Raw genomic sequence first — 22,225 nt, 5'->3', positions numbered from 1 at the left:
AGTCACCAAACAAGCCATAATATAGGATAATATGTCATATAGGATAATATAGAATTATTATAGAAGGCTTGAAATGATGAATGAAGATGACTAATGCTTATTGATAGTGTTTCCCACCTGCATGAATTTTAATGCTGCCGTGTTCAATAATATCCCTGTTTAAGATATCCATTGTTGCTTTCATGACAGAGAAGCATAATCAGTAACAAATATTACAGTTAGTTTTATAGGTGTATAGGGAAATGGTTAAATAAGCCGCCTAAAGAAACAAAGTGGTAATGTGACTATGTAGATGTCGCAATTTCTTATTCTTAGGATTTCCAAGGATGACTAAGAAACCTAAATGTTCATATCATTATGATATTATCCCAATGAAGATTGATGAAACAAGAATATTGAATCCAGCTTTAATCTTCTCTACTATACCTCCCTGCTTCTGGAATAGGAGAAGAGAAATGGTAAATGATGACAAATACCAGTGAAAAGATCATTGTCTGAGGACTTCAGCGTCATCCATGCGTTAACATTCTTGGACACACTAACCAAACACTTGCTTTGTGACAATAACATCATTGGAGTCCATAGTAACCGGGATTGAATTGTTCTTACATGCTCAAGTATGAAATGTATCCGGTGAGAGACGACTTATTGTTGTGCCGTGATTCATTCGTTCCAACGCTCGGCGCTCTAATTCCCTAGGTCCCTTCAAAGGGTGAGGATCCTCAAGTAAGAAAATAAAAACACTGCCAAGAGCCTAATCCAAATGTGATATGTTAACATATGCGAGCGCTGATCATCTATAGGAACCCGTGCTGCCGAGACAAAAGAGAAGAGCAATCCTCTGATTTGGCTGCGGCGACAGGGAATTGAAATGAGTCACGTCTGCATAGCGGCGCCGCTACGTGGTTGTAAAATTGGATGAATCCAGTCCTGCAATTTTTAACACGTTGTCAACGCTCGAGTGAAGGCATGAGGAGAAAGTGACAAAAGCACACGTCATGCTGTAGCCATTTAAGGTCAAAAGCTTCGTCTTCTTCACTTTGGAGATGCTCTCTTTAACCTCTGCCTTTAAATAACATCATGTGACATATATGTACTTTGGGGGCATTTTCAGACTACCATATGTGGATTCAGTTGATGTGTCTGTTTTCTTTGAACCGCTGCTCTGTCAGTCATCTGGACTGAGCCTTGGCCTTATTATTGCGGCTCCATAACTTGCAGTATATGCAAATACAGGACTATAAATCATTATAATGTGATGGTCCCATGTGGTCAATTCTGTATGCACTTCAGAACACTGCATTAAACGAAACATGTGACACACACAGTAACCAATAACCCAATCCTCCCAAGCCCTTCCTCCTGTTAAAAGCCACCGAACTGTATGTCGCTGACTAATGAGCCAGTACAGAGGAAAAAAATGCCCTTTACCTACAAGGTTAATAAGTTATTACTATATAAGAATGCATGTGCACATTATTCAGATTATTTCTTCAACTCAACTGTAGCAAAAATGACAGTAAACACCTTGTGACAAATTAATCTTTTCTGTTTTGGTTCAATCTCAACCTCATGTCGAGGCACAGCAAGCAGCTGTTTTCAGCGTGAAAATCTCTGATAAACCCAGTGTACACTACCTGCCCAGCACCAAAGAGAGAAATGCATAACGATTTCGGAATCAATCAGCATCTAAATGTTATTATGTATTATTATTTCTGGCCTACTTGCCAGGTTAAAATTAGCTGTGGCTATATTAAGCCCTAGCCTTTGGAAAAAAAACGCCTAACATTCCCAAATGAATCAGGAATAGCTCCTCAACCATAAGGCTTATATTCATATTATCTATCTATTATATATCTGGTCTCTTTTGAAAGGTAAGAAGCTAGGAAATATGAATCCATTGAAAGTAAGTAAAGTAAAGTGTGTTTAGGTGATTTAGAAAGCTTGAAATTTGTAGTTTCCAGCCATACCAAACATGTTATTGAAGACCAACGATTGTATGTGTTACGATTAACTTCCATGAACTAAAAACACACTGTAAAAGGGTTCAAGTTCTAAGACAAATCACAAACGACACCGTGATAGCGACCTGTCAATCAGAGGGTAGCCACGCCCTAAAGCATCCCCTGCTTTATGGTCTATTTGACTCTACATGGGACCATAATTTACTAAATGAACATCATGCTGTATTGAAGAAGACTTGAAACTAGCGATTGAGACCATAAACTCATGTTTACAATGTTTACTGAGGTATTAAATCAAGTGAGAAGTAGGCTCATTTTCTCATAGACTTCTATACAATCAGACTTCTTCTTGCAACCAGAGGAGTCGCCCCCTGCTGGCTATTAAAAAGAATGCATTGGCTTCAGGAGGTAGCCCACTGGTTTACATAAAATCACGCATGAATATTAAAATCATGAAATGGTCTTACTGTGCTGGAGCTAATCAGTGCATCACGCGTCAGTTTCCTATAATACTGTGAAGATGTGAGCACCCCCAACACTGAAAATCAGAGGAGCTGATTGTAGCATCAATGTTGGCATTGTAAATAAAGGTCAGAGCTGTAAATGGTCCATTCCTGGGGCAGTTGAAAGTTAAGCATTAAAAAGTGAATACTTAAAACCTGCAGAAAGCAACTACAGACAACAATAGTCCAAAGAAATGCCTGCAGAGAGAAAAAGTGCTCTGCATTCAGAACTATTGTTATTTCTCTCCATGATGGGCAAATAAGTGTTGCCCCTTAATTTGCTTCTGAATGGCGAAAGACTGGCGACAAAGCAACACCACTCTTCCAAATCAAATCTCATGGCTCTACTTTCCGCGCGATTACACAATAACTCCAAGCTGACTGATTGTCTACCTCCAGAAAAACGCTGCCAGCGTCGCTGAATGGAGGATTGTCGGATTGGCGCTGCCCGTTTCTATTCACGGCGGCCGCCGCAGCAAAAGGGGAGAGTGCTAATGGTGATGAATAGTAATGGCCAAAACCTCTTAGAATTGGGCTTGTGAAACACGAGGAAACCTGTGCTGAGTGCAACCGCTCAGGAGTACATTATTCTCCTGTTTTTTTGTGCCAGTGGAACAAATGTCCTAAATCGATTGAAATACAAATGTTTTTGTGCATTTTTATGAGCGCTCTTATCTTTCAGGAAGATGTGTTTCAAAGTTCCCCTTGTCCTGGACAACCTCCACGTTTAATGAAAACTTCTGCCAATATGAGCTCAGAAGTCACCACATTATAGAAACTCATAAATCAAACAATTGTCTTCCTCCACCATCAGGCAAGTGGAAAAGGAATATAGTACGAATCCCCTCCTCTTTTTTTATCTTAACCGCCTTTTCCCTTTCCTCAATCTTCCTGTGCTGAATTACTGCCCGCTCGCTTTCATCTCACTCCTTCCTCTTTCACGTTTTCAGAAAGAAGGACTTGGGAGTTATGGATTTACCAATAGCACCTAATGGCTTACTGTCCCCCAGAGGAGGATAAAGAAATAATTTAGCATATAAAAGCGAAGCAAAGGGGGGCCTCATACTGTTAGAAGATGCTCTGTGGACCAAGGACCAGTGCTCTTTTGGCCAGAGATGAGAGACTTCATTAGAAGTCACCAGGGGAGGACTTGAAAATAGCTTTACTCGTGTCCACAGGGCTCCAGAAAATGTTATTTACCCCTGCTATTTTACTAACACACTGGTGGCAAAACAAGTCCAAAATGGTGGAGGACTTTCTCATGGATGCTTGCTCCAAAAACAGCAATTTAAATAGAAATGAGAGCTTACCTTAATACGCAGGAATAGTAGCCAATGTCGTCCAACTCTGCTGGTCGGAACCATATGGCGTCCTCCTCTTTGCTCATCCTCGTGCCGTCGAAACTGATGGGTTCCTCGAAGTCGCCGTGTCCTGCACTTTTGTACCACATAAGGCTAAGTCCTGCGCTCTGCGCGTGGGTGTAGTTGGCCCGGATATATCCATAGAACAAAGCGCACTTAATCCGTACAGGTTCCCCCAGAAGCACCTTGTATTTCAGGTAGTCCACCGACCAATCCGTGCAGCCTTCCACTGAAAGAAAAAAAGGACAGAGAAAAGGAGAATTAAGCAGATATTTTTTTGGAGCCAATTCTCATCATCGCCAAGCCGAGCCGAGGCGATTTGTAATCATGAAAATGGTATGCGGCAACCAGTACAAGATCACTTTCAGAGCTGGCATCAGTCTGTCTGTTCATGTGCTTTGCCAGCGATCCTTGTATCACAATCAATCAGGACGCCCTTTTCCTCCGCGCAGCACTGATGCACAATGTTTCGGTTTGTTTTTCACAAGAACACACAAACCAAATGAGGCGATTAGTGCATATCCACACCTTTAACACATGTGTGGCTAAATTAGTTCCCAGCTAATTAAAGACAGAGAAGAAGAAGCAGGTATCCTTATAGATCCACGGAATTGCATTGCTAAGCAACAGCTTGGGTCCATGTTTACTTCCTGTCATTCACATACACTGCAACAAGGAATCTATAAAAGAAAGTCATTACATCACTGAACTGGTGCCAAGTCAGTAGTATTCTACCTGTATTTGATTATCTTTGTTATCAATGACCAATATCGGAAACCCATCGGCTATCGGTCTGACGACGGATACTCCACTGGGGGCAAGGGGCTCTAATTTAAGTGTAAGATTCCACTTTGCTATAGGCGTGATATACGTTTTAAATGAGTTCAGACTTCTCACAAACCATTGTTTGGTTACATGTGGTTGGTGCGGGTTACCATGATTACACGTCTCCAACCTGTAAGGAGGCTCTCAAGAAGTGACCAGGTAATTGCAGATACACACTACTGTTCATTCACATAAAAGTATGTTGAATGATAGTACACATATTGAGTATGTAGTGCACAGTATGCGACGCAGCCTGAGACACATTTGGAATGTCAAATGGTCTATAAGATGTAAATATGTTGGTGAAGTGTTTCATTACCACTCCGGTATATCCTTTTGAATGTAAACTGAACTCTCAACATACCGATTGCTGCATTCAATCATTGCTTCCTGTCTGCCCCTGCCTTCACCTACAAACATTACTGTATTTATATTTGACTCGTGTGTCGCCGTCTCATACATAAATTGAGTCTACTGGCAATAAACTGTGTATAAGCCACCGTCAATATCCGTTTAAATGCCAGTGATGGCACTCATCTACATTTTGACCTGAGAGAATCAGAAGCTGCAGTAAATCTGCATTCCCTTTCCGACTATCCTCGGCTCTCAAAGGATGTTTTCAGTCATATAAATGGAAAAAAGTAGCTTGTCTCATATTGTGCCGCTGCACATGTCAAGGCGGAGCAATGGGGGTCTTCCTGATACGACATCTAATAAAGCTCACCGACTGCCAGTCAAAAAAAAAAGTTGCAAAGATTGAATAATGCTGCATTATTCATGCACAGCAGGCAAAGGGATGGTTTTTGATCCTCAGCCTTATTTTCCATCTTTGGGTGTATATATATATATATATCAGATTCATGAAAAACACCACATTTTAAATTGACACTTAATCTTGACCAAGTTCTGGCACACCAGCGAAAAGTCACACAGGCAATACCAACTCCCGAGTTGCTGATTGGAATTTTAACACACAGTGAGTTGTGTAACTGAGGTAAATCACCATGGCAACCTATGTTGTAGAGCTAACCTGATGCTGAGTAGGTTTGGTTCAGATCAATGCCTCCTGTAGGATTGATAACTTTACAATATGATTTACAATAAAACTACTTAATTCACTATATTCACTTTACGAGTACATTGCCCGTTTAGAGCGTGTTTCAGTCCGGACCGGGCCGATTGCTTGGCCCCCAGAAGTGCTGCTTGCAGCGTTGTCGAGAACCGCGGTATGGCTGCTTGTACCCGCCAAGTGAGAAGATGATTGGATGAACGGTTCTCGAGATATGCAAATTAAAGCCATACATACATACACAGACAGACAGAGAATACTTCCTTCATAGTTGGATGTTGCCGCTATAGTGCCACCTATTGTCCAAATGGCACCACATTTGTCATCGTCACTCAGATACCATATCTACGCATGTCCACCAAATGTGGTCCCAATAGCACTACGTGTTCAGGAGATACATTTTTCATTCTGAGAGTTAAGCGTAGAAAGCGCAAAGTTCATTGTTATAGCGCCACCCTTTGGCCAAATTGCACCACATTCAACACTGCACTCTCTTAGGTCCGGAGCAATACACCCACCATGTGTGAAGTCGATCAGATGAGCGGTTCTTGAGATATGCAAAGGACACACAGAGAGACAGAGATTCCTCGCTTTATAGTTAGATCTTATGAATCAGATAAAAGCAACTGAGTTTGATAAACGTTTTATCAAAAAGTATATTTCTCTCTGCTCTTTTACTTGGTTTTATATTTGAAAAACAAACTGGGCCCACGCCGAATCAAAAACAAGCTCTCTGCCTGCTTCACCTTATCCACTTTTTCCCCTTCCTGTTCCTGACATCCTCTTCTCCCTCGCATCACCTCGCAGCATCGCTCTTCCTTTAAAAACAGCTGGCGAGCACAGCTGCCGCAGACTCAACAGGCTTCGCTAATTGAGCCTCTATAAATGTTTTATTTACCAAAGAAGCAACTCGGGCGCCAATCAGCGAGGTGCAGCGTTGTGTGGGAGGGAGGGAGTCGTTGGGGGTAACCGGGGGTGGGGTGTTGGCGGGGAATTGATTAAAGCATGCTGATTTATGTTATTGTGTTCTATTGTGTGGTACTGTGAGGGTCATGCTGGGAGCGGCGGCAACAGCACTGGTGGGTGCTTTAGGTGCTGGATAAAAGATGAAAGAAGGAGAAGCTGCAGTGGAGTTTAATAGCAAGAGATCCATCAGTTACCAAAATCTCGCAGTAAGAGATTTTGGTGTCAAAGAGCTTAAACGTTGAGTATTACTAAATTAATTTGTGTAAAACCCCAAAAAACACACAGCATACATGTCTACGCCAGCAAATAAAAACTGCACACGATGTACAGACAGTGGGAAGAACGTGGGTTAATGGGGGCCAAATTGGTCATTTTTGCCCCAGGCCTCCCAGGAGTTAATCCGTCCATGCTTGATTTGTCCGGCCAGACTTTTCACAATAATATAAAGCACAGAAAAGCAGCAAATCCTCAAGTTTTGGAAGCTGAAACCAGCAAATGTTTGGTAGTTGTGCTTGATAAATAACTTAAACAATTAACTGATAATCAAAATAGTAGGGGAAGGGGAAAAAAAATTGAGCATAGTATCGCAATATTTTGCAGTGGCAATATTGTGTCGATACGACAAAGTATAAATCTTTTATTATATAAACTATTAACCTCTTAACAATCCGATGGGTTGAGTGAATGGACTGGTATCATATGAAACTAGAAAACTACCAACTAGATAGATACTAGATAAAACTGATGTTGACAAACTGCATAATTTGCAGGTTGAAAAAAGCAATATATCGTATCGCAATACTCGCAAAATGATTAAAATCGCAATAAGATCGTATCGTGATAATATTGTATCGTGATAACATTGTATCGTGATAATATCGTATGGTGATAACAATGTATCGTGATGATATGGTGTGGTGATGATATGGTATCTTGATGATATGGTATTGTGATGATATGGTCTCGTGACGACATCGTATCGTGATGATATGATGTGGTGATGATATGGTATTGTGATGATATGGTATTGTGATGATATGGTATTGTGATGATATGGTATCTTGATGATATGGTATTGTGATGATATGGTATGGTATTGTGATGATATGGTATCTTGATGATATGGTATCGTGATGATATGGTATCGTGATGATATGGTATCGTGGGGCCTCCAAAAAAAGTTGGTGATTCATGTTCTGTCTGTCCAACAGCTAATTTCAATAGCTCACTTCTATGTTTTCTTGAGGATGTTGACAGGTTTTCGTGGAAATGTATGAAATCAGTTGAATCAGGTTAGAGAAAAAAACTGATAAAATACAGCACTTTATCAAAAACTGATCCTCGAATTCACTTAACCTCAAAGATTCAAAATATACGACTTTAGAGTGTTTGAGGGTGGACGTACTGAATGTGCCATTAGCTCGGTAATTTCACTGTCAGGCAGATTTGACAGCTCACTTTACCTGCAGCAGCGGCGTCAAATCTGCAGCACCTTTCCTGATCCGACATGATCCTAAATCAGCGACAATAATAAGTCTTCATTTCATGAGAACACTGTGTTCAGACACTTTGACATAACGCTCTAAAACTCCTTTTGATTTCCTCAATTAAGTGGGTCCTCCAAGGAGTTAGACAATGAAAAAACGACCCATATTGTACAACTAGAGTGAAGAACTAGAAACAAATGTAAGCAAAATACAAATGCCAGTGAAGGCATTCAACACCACAATCCTTTCATTGTGATTAAGTCTAGCTGTTGCCATGGCAACAAAGGGCCTACCCCTCGCTTATCAAGAACTTGCTAATTAGTTTGTGGACGATAATAACTCGGAGGCTTAAGGTAAGACAACCGCAGCCAAGATGGTTTCACTTCTAATCATGTGTCCTAATTGAGAGGCTGAAGTGTTTTACGCACACAACCAATAAAAACAGCAGGGGAGTGGAAAAGGTCACGTAAGCAGGCGCCGGCTCAAACAGAGAACGAGATTAGTCTGCGTGGTGTAATCTTTCTGATAAGTCTCTTAGGTGTACATACCAAAACAACACAGGAAATACTACAGTTCTCCTCCCATGCTGCAACTTGGTTTGTTTCTATATATGAATATGCAACATAAGAGCACAATATATGATATACTAAAACTCTTTAAGATAGATTTTGACACTACAAGACATAACCACAAAGTAACCTGCAGGATCCACCTGAGTTGACCTTGTACTTTAGCCAAATAATCAGATTACTAAAACCAACTGGCCCAGGGGCTTTGAGGGGGTGGGGAGCCCTGGTTCACTGATTAAAAAGAAAATTAAAAAAAGGTTGAACGAGCTTAAAATATATGAAGTTGTTAAAATGAACACCAACAACTACAATATTAAAATGCTGCTGACAACTGTTTAATACAAAACTGTTTATAATCGAATAGAATAATGTGTAAAGTGTCCTTTTCTGCTTTAACTTCAGTACATTTGGTTATAATACATCTGTACTTATACTGAAACTGTATACTATAACTGAATGACCTACTTGTAATGGAGTATTTAACATGGTAGTATAGGTACTTTTTAGGGCTGTCGGTCGATTAAAAATATTTAATCGCAATTAATCGCAAATTAATAACACATTTTTGTCAAGTATTTAATACTCTTATCAACATGGGAGTGGGCAAATATGATGACTTTATGCAAAATGTATGTATATATTTATTATTGGAAATCAATTAACAACACAAATCAATAAAAAAATATGACAAACTGCAGCCCAACAGTCAACAACAGCTGTCAGTGTGCTGACTTGACTATGACTTGCCCCAAAACTGCATGTGATTATCATAAAATTATCAAAAGACCCCTTCATTCTCGCATCATTATTATTATGTTAACTTTGACAGCCCTAGTGCTTTTTCTTAAATAAGGTATCTCAATACTTAGGATAAATATTGAAAAGCATAATGTGCCAGTATGCTACACTTAACTGGTCTTTGCACCCTTATATACATGTTCTATCGGCCCCTGGCAGAAAAGAAAGAGACAATTTCACTTAAAAGCGCCTTCAGTTTGGCTGCGGAGACTGGATTTGGTTCCGGAAAGAAACACAGTAAATGCATCACTGCCAAACATCAGACAGCCTGGCTCAGTCATTGCCTTTCCCATCAGCACCGCAAACAAACACTTCTACGGCTGAACATTTTCCCCTCCTACTGAAGAAAATGTATGTCTCAGAGAATGGGAAATGATGTTGTCTGAGTACCAGGTATTTGCTACTACAGTAAAATATCATGCAGTAAAACATATATTGACACATTTGGATATTGCAATCTTTGGAATAAATAATTAAATTACATCCATATTAGTATGCATCTGATAAAAAAGACAAATGAAAAAGTGATAAAGTGCTGAAAACATATGCAACATGTACAAATTGCTGCCAGATAAAGGATGCTTTTTAAACCACCCTAAGGCTGTTCGATTACTGCACGGGGTTTTGAAAATATCACTGAGAAGTTAAAGAGAAAACACAAAAATCCTAAATTAATTTCCCTTTAAGGGTGAACTCCAGCCCAACTGTTTCAAAGGGGCTTGCCGTATTTATCTCTTAATACCGCCACGAGGAGCTTTGCCGACGCCAGTATCCGTTATCTCCCACCTATCCTCAAATTGCCCGTTTCAGACTTTTGACAGAGGGTTATCATTCATTTCAGTAAGTGAGGGTGGGGATTCTGCTTAATCTGTTGGCAGGAAACAAACATGGTACAAAGCCTAATTGAACTTGATTAACATTTCCCAGCTCACCGGATTTCCATTCTGCTGGATCACAATTGGTGGGGGAATTGGCCAATCTGCTGAGTGATAATAATAACTCCGGCGGCTCTTCGGCGACTGGGACCGCCGAGCGTAAGCTGCGTTTGCGGCTACGCTACACATGACCCATAAGCAAACAATTCCTCAGCTGCTGTCCCTGAGAGCATCCAACAATTCTGTTTGTCAGCTGCAAAAAAAAATGGTAACTGTCTTGCCAAATGATCGCAGAACAAATGTTTGCACGTCGCCCTGCATGGAAATCGGGATTTAATAGAGCCGCGTTCGCTGACACCGCGTCGAAATGGGGTCTTAGCCATATCCCGGTTTAACCACGCCATTAAACAAAGACAGGGCGCCATTTGTCAAGGCTGCCTTGTTTTTATGTTTTGTCATGTTTGTCTCATTTGTCCAACTGTGTAAAAAGACTGGCGGCCTCGTTTATAAAAAAAAGGCTTTCATCCTCGTGTTTTATGCCAAAACCGAAGCGAGGATGTGATTTATATGAAGAGGGAAGACGAGATGCCAAAGGTAATTGGCTGCATGGATGCACAAATCATCACCCGAGGTTTAAATGCAAATATAGGTCGAAGTATACATGACAGGGCTGTCAATCGATTCAAATATTGAATCGGCAGCAAAGTGTCTGTTCTCTCACGAGCACTCAGGGGGGGAGGTTCGCTACCCGTTTCTCTCCATAAAGGCCCCGGTGTAATTCAATCAGAAAGGCGCGCATGCATTAAGGCCCGGGCTGATTGGATAAACACACAAGCATGTGTACACGCGACTACACATTCTACGAGGTGACGCGACAACAACCTTTACTTGCCCCTCGTGGAGTGTAGTGTCTTAGCTGGCCTGGCTCCAGGGTCCCTAAAGGAACTTATCAACTTCACAGTTTGCCAACGGGGGGAGAGGGAGGGGAGGCAGGGGAGGAGAAAGATGTCGAAGAATCTTGACCCGCCATTTCTCCTTCGCGCCGGCAAGAACGCTGTCGCAGCAGAGTGGGTCTCAATTAAGAGGAAAATAGCTCTGATGTGTGGGAAAGGTAACCTCTCGGCTGCCGGCGTACAGGAAGGAGATTACCTGCATGATTGAAGTACCTCCAGCAGGTTGAAAGAGAGAATGAGTCATCAGCCAATAAAGCAATCAGCCGCGGCCTCTGCATGGGAGAGTATGTTCACACACAACACGCGCACGCACCGTAGGACCTCTGGAACAATAAGCAAACTCAGGCCTCGTGCTTGAACGCAATCTATTTCCAAAATTGTAGGAGGGGAAATTATGCTGCTGGTGTAATGCACTGCAACAATAAGGAAATGCTAAAAATGACCAGAGTTATGAGCCATATGTCGACGTAAAGGAGAATCTATAACCACCTGGGAGGGAACAGTGGTCTATAAATATACAGAGGGGAGGTGCAGAGGAGGGAGGATGTTAAAGGGATAGTCCAACATTTTGGAAAACGTTTGGATTAAGGACGTGTTTAGCTTAGCTTAGCATAAAAACAGGAGGCAGGGGTCAACTGGCTCTGTCCAAACTTATAAAGCATGCTTACCAAGTCCTCTAAAGCTGATTAATTAACTCACCTAATCCAGAAACTTAACACTGTGACTGTGTCAAACAACCTGTGCTTGGAGATATTGCACAGAAGCACTGCACGGATCGATAAATTGCTATTCATCAAGAAATAGCTACAAATAGTCACTTTATTCACTTCGGACAGAGTGAGACTAGCTTTTTCCACTTTAATTTGTATGCTAAGCTAGACTAACTACAACCAAACTGCAGCAGAAAACTACAATTTATTACAACATAATATTCGGACAGACCTCGATTTCAGCGGATTTCCGCCTGCTGAAATATATGTTTGCCACAAATATAAAACCCTACTTTCCCTTTAATGCACAGACATGAGGGTGGTGTTGATCACTTCACCCTTGGAAAGAAAGCAATATATTTAAAGTATCTTTTGAATTCAAAGAAAATGAACTAACCAATATCATGATTTTGTTTTGTTTTTAGAAATTAGAAGATTAAATGATGAAAAGATGGATATTTTTGCAGGTAGACTCCAGCTGCTTATTTCATGACTGCAGTGACATTTACTGTACCTCCCATCCTCCTCCTAGTTCCTCACAAGCAGATAAAACAGCTCTCTCTCTCTCCCCGTCTTGCCTGCACTTTACTCTCATGACACTTCATCTTCATTTGCCGTTTGTCTCTCTCCCCAACTCCCTCTCTTCCTTGACAGCCACCGGGCTGTCATTTATATGCAAATACTCACATATGATTGAGGGAAAAAAAAGAAAAAAAACAAACTGCTTTTTCTCCCTATCGCAAAATAAACATTGCCCGCAATCTTGCCGGCTTCTCCCCCTCCGTATCAGATTGGGCTCCCGTGATTGGACACGGCCTCCGGAGAGAGCGGCGCCCGCTGTCTCCAATCACGGGTTAAATGCTGACGGGGACAGGGAGCACAGAGAGGTAGCTGATGGGAAAAGGGGACGAGGCTAACTTCGCCAGGATGGACCCTTGCAGGGAGGAGAATAAGGGAAGAGGCGCAGGGGAAAATAAACAGGCAGGTAAGACTAGTTTGAGTAGAAGCTGTTCCTTACCGTCACGGTTCATGAATATGTGTACACCCATGCACCAACAACTAGGGATGCCTTGATTGATCGGCAAGCGATCTTTATCGGTCGGTATTCAGTAAAAACATAAACTTTAGCTAACAGCTAACGTTAACGGAGGTTCCATTGAGTTACAGTATGATGCATAAAATCTCTATTCAGTAAAAATGAGTAGTGCCCGAAGGTAAATTATAGCCCTATCATAATGTGTTCAAATGTATCTCGTTAAATAAGAGGTAATTATGACCTGTTTAACTTCCTAACACTAGCTCGGAGCGACTTATATATATAATTAAAACTACAATAATTATTGAGGGCGTGCCAAACCAGCCACTAGGCAGCTATTATTCAAATGTGTTACTTGGTGACGTCACTATGTTACGGAAGAAAAGGCGGGACTTCAAGCGAGGCGTTTCTGGCCGTTCAGGAGCAGTGTTTCTCCCTTTGGCGTGGACTTTGGGCTTTGTAACTTTGCAGACCTTTTACATGCACAAAAAGCGATATAGCACACTAAAGGAAAGGGGAAAATCACAAAGGCATAACATCTGCAATGCACTTCAGATTTCTGCAAATAGGGTGATTCTAGGATGTCTGTCCTTGTCTTGTGAAAGGACTATTTAATAAAAAGGATCTTCTACAAGTATCTGAAACAGGAATGCTTTCATCAAGTATTATCGACTGATTCCCTGTAAATATAAACCGGCAGCAGAGTAGCAAAAAATTATATGAAAAATCCTCTAAATACTACTTTAACTGGTAGAAACTGTGGCCCCTAATTGTATTTTATTCAGCACATTATGAGGATGCAGTAAGTAAACCTGCACATGAAGTAGAAGCAGAAGCACATTTCTCTTCAAAGCCGTATGTAAATCAGCCTGTTTGACTCTATACAGGCGATTAGGCCTGTTTTCCCTTTCATGCTCAATAGCACTCATTTTACATTTGTGAGAATCTGACAAAGTGTCTCATCATCCTATTGGATCACCTCGCCGTGGGAATCCGCGATGACTTCTACGCCGACTTCTAAAGGGGTGATTATGTCTCCCAAACAGCATTCGGATTCTCCTGGGCAATCAGAACTATGAAAATTGACTTGTATCCATATGTTTACTCTCGGCTCGTGCCTATTTCAGGGGAACGTTTTGACAAGGAGCAGATGTAAAAGTGATCCTGTTATGACTGGGGTGTCTACTCCAGAGAGAGAGAGAGAGCGCTATGTAATCAGAAAAATCATCCTTCTGTTCCCCGCGGCGCTAGTAATCCTCTCATCTAACAAAACAGCCTTGGGAGGCATCGAGACGCACAACATAAACAATACTGACTCCGGGAAAAAAAAAAAAGTGCTGCATTGCAGACATGACTGCGCACATAGGACGAGAGTGCGGATAAGACGTTTTTTCCACACACTCTCACCCGCCCACACAGGTACAAAACACACAGCGAGAACACACACACACACAGGCCACATGATCCGCGCTGCCTCCGCTGCTGTTATTCTGTGCTGTATCATGGCGGTGTGGGCGCGCTAAGCCGGTGACTCAGACCCTCGCCGGGTCCACTACAGACACCGACACACCATTTGGGGCGTTGTGCTCCGGTGCCCCCGCGAAAATGAGCGTTGGTGAAAATAGAGCGTGCCCAGATGGATAGCGCGAGCCTTGCCATATCAGCCTCTGCGCCGGCCGCCTGTGAAATGATAAGACGGCGAGAATATGTAACAAAAGCGAGCGCCGCTCTCATACGTCAACTCTGACCTTATTTTTTGTCTCGTTTTTTTTTTCTCCGCACAGTGTTAACTACCATCTCTCTCCTCTGTTTCCTCTATCTCAAAGCTCTTGTACAGGAGAGTGGGAGGGTGATGGGGAGGTTGCGCCGGCGGTTCAAAGAGAAAAGGATTATGATGGAGAAATGATTCAAGCTGCAGATCAGCAAGGACAGAGAGGTCCCAAAAAAAGCCACACAGGTGAGGGCGTCTGGCTGTAAATCACTCCGCCACTGGCGGTAATTCAGCAGGAGTGGAGGGTGACTCTTGATAGATATGTTTTTCAAGGTCGAGTATATTAAAAAATTTCAGGAATATTGAAAGGAATTCGAGGCAAGCATTTCTGCCAGGCACACAAACATGCTCTACAATGCCACACTCACACAGGCAGCCAGGGATCCACGGAAACCTAGTGGCCTGGAACAAGAGTAGAGCCAGGGCTTCCCATTAGAGGACATTACTGTCAAACACTGGAACGAAAACTACCTGCTGTACACTGATTACCCAACCTACCTCCCGCTACAATTCAATTACAAACTAGATAATATGATGCACTGCACTCGTTCTCTGTGACAGTGTTTGGCGAGGACAGCTGGCCTTCTCTGAAAACGCCGATGCCCGTTTGTTTCATATTTCTGCACCAGAGGTGGTATTTCTGGCTTTGTCTTGCCGGACATTGCTTTGATTGGATTTTTTTAAATTTTTTTTTAGGATGGGACAGGGCCGTCTGACAGCCCAGGAGGGTGAGTAATACCCCAACCGCCACATGGAACGAACACAGTATTAAAATTAATCTCTTCCTTGCTTGTTATTCCCATAAAAAAGCTGGACCGGGGTCAAGTTCTGCATTATTCATCAGATCAGAGCGCCATAAAACGAATCAAAGCAGCAATTAAAAAATAAATAGCCAGGCTTGAGTTAACTCATCACTGCGGCATTTTTTTTTACTACAAAGCTTCTCATCTTGCCCAATAAATCCATCACGTGGAAGTTGTCTAATAGAGTGACAAACTGTTGGTTTTCTGTAAAAAAACAGCCAAAAGAAAAAGTCAAACCAAGCTTTGAGAATATTTCAATTAAAAGTTATTGGTGTTCATATTCTACTAATTTCGCATTGACACTCCAATCAAATGGTTTTATTTAGTGTTACGGCATTGAAAAATGTCCTCTTTACCAAATGGGATTTTTGCCTGGTGATGCAGCATACTGTAAACAAACTTTTCAGGTACTCCACTGAACATGATTTGCAGCATTTGTAGGTGGGAAGCCAGTGAGGGATCATGACCTTGTAGCGACTCCTATTGGCTTATTTGTGGTGCCTGTAGGTGTGTCACAAGAACTGATACCTCTGTACCAAGTCAATGTCAAAATTCTGATAACGTGACATTTTTCTACAGGTAGGTACCGTCTGGGCTCGAGACAAATAGAGTCCTGTCATCCCGGGGACGATAGAAAATGAGCTTGGGATGCCGTAAACTCACAATTTTTAGTTAACGTTAACTCGCTCACGCTCTGCCGATTGCAACACGGGAGGTGCCGTTTATTTACATTATGATGTATTCAAGCTCTATTCAGTGAAAATGAGTATTGGGCGAAGGTAAATTCTAACATTTTTATGTGTCCAAATGTTAGAAACTTGAATAAATACAGTTGTTTGAAGGAGATGTTTTTACAGTAATATAAAGTAAATAATAGAAAGAAAATTATGATCTGTTTAACTTCCTAACAAAAACCAGTATGCAAACGGTAATAGGTGTATGTTGAAAGGATTTGTTGTTGTACTTTAGCTTTTTACCGTTGTATTGAATTGGTATTGAGAATCGTGGAGTTTCACTGGTATTGGTATTGACTACTAAATTTCTAGTATGATGACATCCCCAGTGCCTATATGGTGGTGGGAGGAATCTGGAGAAGAAAGTGTTAACTTCTGGCCCAAAGGAAAATAGGCTGCTGGCACATCTCGTGTACTGTAGAGGAACATTACTGTCTGCTCCGTCCTCGGGCCAAGACTGAGAGTTATCACTAACAAGGGCAGCAGTTTGAGGAGAAGCGTCCATCCCAAATCGGGTGATGAGCGGGAAAAATGAAGAAAAACTAATTGATAGAGAATGCAGGCCATTAGCAGACATGCACAGACACAAGTCCATCATTTCACATTTTCTCTCCAGACTGACAATGACTAACAGTCTCAAACGAGCCTTTTTTTTAAAAAACCTGTTTTACCTTTGAGAGGAGGTTCGCCTGACATTTTAACTCAAATTACCTGCAAATCACACATTAACTTATTCATACTGTAAATCTAGAGAGGCAAGTGAGTCATTTATTGCACCACGCCGCAAGCCTTCATATGAATGCATTATTAAAAGCTGGGCTGAATGTAAACTGTTACAAAACCTCTCCAAAATAGTCTGAGAATAACTAACCTAATGCAAGTAAAATACAATATGATTTCAATTTGATAGTTATTTCCTTTGTAAAAATAAATAAATAAACCGATATAATGCAAATTAAGACACTGCAAATAGGGAGTACTTGTATTTAGGTCAGAAACACTTTCAACTATGAAACTAATTAAATAAGAGATGAACATGGGCCCAATCTGGTCATTTTGAGCTACTTTCTAGTTATGTAACCACGCAGGCGTACTTTAAAGAGGACATGTCATGCTCATATTCAAGTTCATATTTGTATTTTGGGTTTCTACTAGAACATGTTTACATGCTTTAATGTTAAAAAAACACATAATCTTTCTCAAACTGTCTGTCTGAATATACCTGCATTCACCCTCTGTCTGAAACGCTTCGTTTTAGCGCCTGTCTCTTAAAGAACTCCTCCTGAAAAAGCCCAGTCTGCTCTGATTGGCTTACGAGAAAAATATGGTGCACCTTTGCAAAGGTAGTTCTCAAGCTGTGGGTAGGAATGTCATGATACCAGACATTTTGTAGTTGATACCAATATAAGTGAAATCCATGATTCTTGATATCTAATTCAATACCACGGTAAAAAACAAAACCCATGTACTTCAACATACACTCCTTTATTACCGTTTGCATACTGGCAAATTTATTATTCATCCCTGATGATCCGCCTCAAGTTTCACACCAAAAACTACATTTTACAAGATTACATTTGAACACATCATGATAACGTTATAATTTACCTTCGCCCTATGCTATTTTTACTGAATATAGCTTGAACATATCACAATGTAACTCAATGCAACCGCCATTAACGTTAACTATTAGCTGCGTAATTTAGCCAAGCAGGATTGTGCTGCCCACCGGCTGCACAATCCTGCTTGGCTAACGTTACTAGCTTTCCTTCTGCCGATTTCAACGCAGATTTGTTGTTCACAATGAAGCATTATCAGGGACATTTTCTATCGTGCCTGGGACAACGGGATGCCATTAGTCTTGAACCCTGACGGTACCTATGTTACCTGTGGTACTGTAGAACAGAGTACTGTCACGTTTTCAGAATTTTGGCATCGACTTGGTACCGAAGTATCGGTTCTGCCGTGGGTGGAGATACTCAGATGGGGGTGGTATATGCTAATGAACCTGGAAAGGGAGTCTAGTCTGAATGGCTTGTTGAATCACATGTTTTCTGATCTAGGCATCCCACAAAAAACGGACTGGGTTGTCTTATTTCACAGTTTGTGGGTTGGTAGATGTATGAGCACAAGCACTGGAAAAGGGATTTTTCATGATATGTCCCCTTTAAGTCACACACACAAACACAGCTATATGTTCCACCAAATACACAAAACACACAAACTGTAATTCCCTTATCTCTCAGCCAACCAGCTGATAACAAGCAGTTCATTTCCTTGATTCAAAATAAAGCTATTCTGCCCCAATTAGAAGCTTAGGAAGAATTCCATTACCCCATCTTCTCCCTCCAAATGCACCCATAGTTCAGGCACGGTGGGATGGGGTGGTGGGTGCTGAGGTGCATAACAGTTTAAAAAATGTATCCATGCACAGTGTCAGCGAATTAGAAACGTAATGCAAATTGAATTTACAATAAATCCACCTGGAGCTGCCATAGAAGAAGAAGAAAAAAAGGGAAAGAAGAGGGGGAAAAAAGCCAAGAAAATGAAAATGGAGATCCTGGCACTATGAGCATACATTTGCATATACATAATTAATTAAACCGGGGTTCACTGCTTTAGATGGATGACCGTCTGAGGGGAAACCGAGGAGCTACGGAAAGTAGAACTGTAATAATAAGGTTAAGGAAAAGGTGATTCTTATTTCAGGGAAGGGAACTCACCGACACATCGTATGTGCTGTTTGTACGACCGTAATAAAGACGGGATGAATGCCAATTAGCGCCACTCACTCAGTTCGCTTGACAACAGCAAAACAAAACTCAAAAATAATCTAAAGCCCTCCAGTGGAAGACTCGGCGGGCTTGTTAGCGATTTGGGAAAGGTAACAATGGGGTAATCCAATATAAACAAACTATCCGCAGAGGTGGTTGAGTGCACTAAATTAATGCAATTGTTCCACGGCTGTTCAGACTGGCTCTCTCATTTGGTAAGTGCTCCTACTGCAGCCCCTAGATGTGGGCATGAAGAGAAGAAGTGAGGACTTTGAAGGTGTCACCGGCTTCCAAAAAACACAACAGTAGAGGTAAAAAAAAAAAAGGCTTTATTTTCTTCCAAATATGCTGGTTTACACTTTCTTTATAGACGCAGGAAAAGGTTGTGGTGTCTGGGGGTTGGCGAGGACTACGAATCTGTAACTCCTCCCAACGAGCTACATCTAAAATTCATTATTGAGGTTTGCTTTAGAAGTAAATGTCAAAGATACAGCTGCTAATATTAATGTGAAGAGCTATTCTGGAAGTGATGAGCACATCCAGAGGAAAAAAAAAAAGATTCACTCTTACTTAAAGGGACAGTGTGTAAGATTTCTAGCGGTGTGGTTGCAGATTGCAACCAACTGAGTCCCCCTCCGCTCACGCCTCCCTTTCCAAGACTGCGGCTCACATTACCGCGGTTTCACAAGCGTGTCGGAGAACTACGGTGGCCTTCAGGTAACGTAAAAACGTGAAATGCCATCTCTAGAGTCAGTGTTTGGTTTGTCCGTTCTGGGCTACTGTAGAAACATGGCGGTGAAACATGGCCGACTCTGTGAAGAGGACCCGCTCGCTATATAGATATGAAGGGCTCATTCTAAGCTAACGAAAACACCACGATTCTTAGTTTCAGGTGATTATACACTAATGAAAATTGTGAATATTATATTCCATTTCTGGTAATAGATCCCCAGAAATGTTGCACACTGTTCCTTTAAAAGAGAAGCTGCTCTCGCTGCAGTTATTCCCATTTCCTAAGAAACTACAGGCCTTGAAGCCGAAAGGCGGACCAATAATGACAAGGCTGTTGTCTTTGTCTTGAAAGTTGGGAACCAGATGGTTGCGTCGACATTACGTTACCTTGCTGTAGAATGAAGCTTCTACGAAAATTTGCACTTTCCTTCTGCGGCTAATAAAGTAATCTTTGTAAAGACATTAAAAGTTCAACTGCAGAACTTCCTTTCCCCCTTCCAGGCTACTTCCACAGATAGGATAGAGCTGGAGGTCGAGAGTAAAACAACTCCAACTACAGTATATCTGTGCAGCTGCACTGGATGAAAAGGCTCTGATATTGATCAAACGCTAAGACCGGTGCTCCAGTATATCAATCAAACCAAACCGGCTCTGCCGTTAGGCCGTCAATAGTAAAGTTTGCCTACCTGGAGTGCAACTCCGACACATTTTTAGTCCTTTTTGATATCACTGAGTCTTTTTCTAATCTGCTTCTGTCTCATTCATCCTCCCTTGACTTTCCCTGCACCAGCAATCAAGGAAAATCAAGGAGGCAGTGCCCTTGGTTGAAACATGATAAAAGCTTTTGGCTTTAAGAGAGCTATGAAAAAGCTCTAATTCTCCTGCTGAGATGAAGAGGACGTCATAAAGAAATTGAATTAGATTGGTCTCGCCGTTAAAAGGCTACAGAGGTCTGACGTGATGAAAAAAGGCGGTCATTGTTAAGCACTAATGTTAGCTAAAACTGGAAACACTTAATCAGCATAAATACACACATTCACGAATATAAACCACTGACAAACAGTATTTTACTAATCCATCAATTAAAATGAAAAGATTACTTCAGATTCTTTCTTTTTCTTTTTTTTTCTGTCAATCTATTTTAAAGTCAGCACAAATGAAATGCGGCGGCCAAGTTGTCATCTCCCTTTTTCTGTCTGCAGAGGAAATTATAATATGGAATGCAGCGTCAGTATTTTAAGGGGGACACTGTCTTCTTTCTTTCTTTCTTTTTTTCTCTCTAGTATGCCAGAAAGTTGCAGTTTGCAAACCGCTGTCACATTCGTCTGAAAGCTGGCTCTGTTTTTCCTACAGTGGATGTGGAATAGTGAGTAAAAAAAGTATTTCAACCAAACAATTCTTCAATTCGAAACCGCATACTATACTAGCAATACGTACTGCTTCGGCCAAAATGTAGTATGCAGTATGTGAACAAAAGCAGAATCTACGGTAAGCCAAAGATACCCAGATATCATACTGATTGGGAAAAAAATCTCCAGTATGCATCAGACCAGTCTACCTCGCCTACTGTATCCCACAATGCAAAGTGCTGGAAGGCTACGGTCACAACAACAGTAGCCAAAAGCGGCTCGTATTTTACATTTTTGCTAGCTATTTCATCACTAAACACAATTTTTGAGGCGAGAAATCAACCGTGTAGATTTTGAATATTGGCAGTTTTACAATATTAGATGGTGAATCGAACATTTGCTATAGTCTCTTTAAATATCACAACACAAATCTTCATTATAAATTAATGGGAACCTGTGTTTATCTGCCTTTTTTGGAGTTGAAATGCTCCACAATCGCCATGGGCGTAGCTTGCTCGCAAGCCGGACCAGTCACGCTCACAAACCGGCTACAGTGGCGAGGAAAGAGGTGAGGGAAAAAGCGTAGCCTCTGACGGGACAGAGAGATACCTGCTGAGACAACATGACCCTTTTTAACATTACTCTAATATCTGTAGGGAGATCATTCCACTGTTTTGTTGCTGTAACTGAAAAAGCAGTTTGAGTAAATGTTGTGGATCAATGTTTTATTTACTGTCTTCCCTCGATGATGATCCCGTTTGTCTTACTTCACCACGAGCTGTTAATAAATTGTTTAAGGGTCGGTGGAGCTAAACCTGCAGTATCTTATAAAGTAAACAAGAATCTAAATTGTATTTTTTGATAATATTGCAATAGTGGTTCGAGTTCGTTTTTTTTGTACAGCTAAATAAATCGCTTTAACTTTTTCATACTGCATACTACGGAG

General features: G+C 41.3%; 1 protein-coding gene across 2 annotated transcripts in view; it reads right to left on the bottom strand.

Annotated features, from left to right (window-relative positions):
* Positions 1–22,225, bottom strand: part of LOC141763039 (interleukin-1 receptor accessory protein-like 1) — a 258,379-nt gene that overhangs the window by 158,113 nt on the left and 78,041 nt on the right. For both annotated transcript variants that reach the window (XM_074627288.1, XM_074627287.1), the window contains exon 3: positions 3,778–4,057. In XM_074627288.1, coding sequence (XP_074483389.1) covers positions 3,778–4,057 — 280 coding nt within the window. The remainder of the gene's footprint in view (positions 1–3,777; positions 4,058–22,225) is intronic.

Source organism: Sebastes fasciatus, chromosome 24 (assembly GCF_043250625.1).
Source record: "Sebastes fasciatus isolate fSebFas1 chromosome 24, fSebFas1.pri, whole genome shotgun sequence".
NCBI lineage: Eukaryota > Metazoa > Chordata > Actinopteri > Perciformes > Sebastidae > Sebastes > Sebastes fasciatus.
The sequence above is the reverse complement of the archived record's forward strand: the minus strand, read 5'-3'. Positions and strand labels throughout refer to the sequence as shown.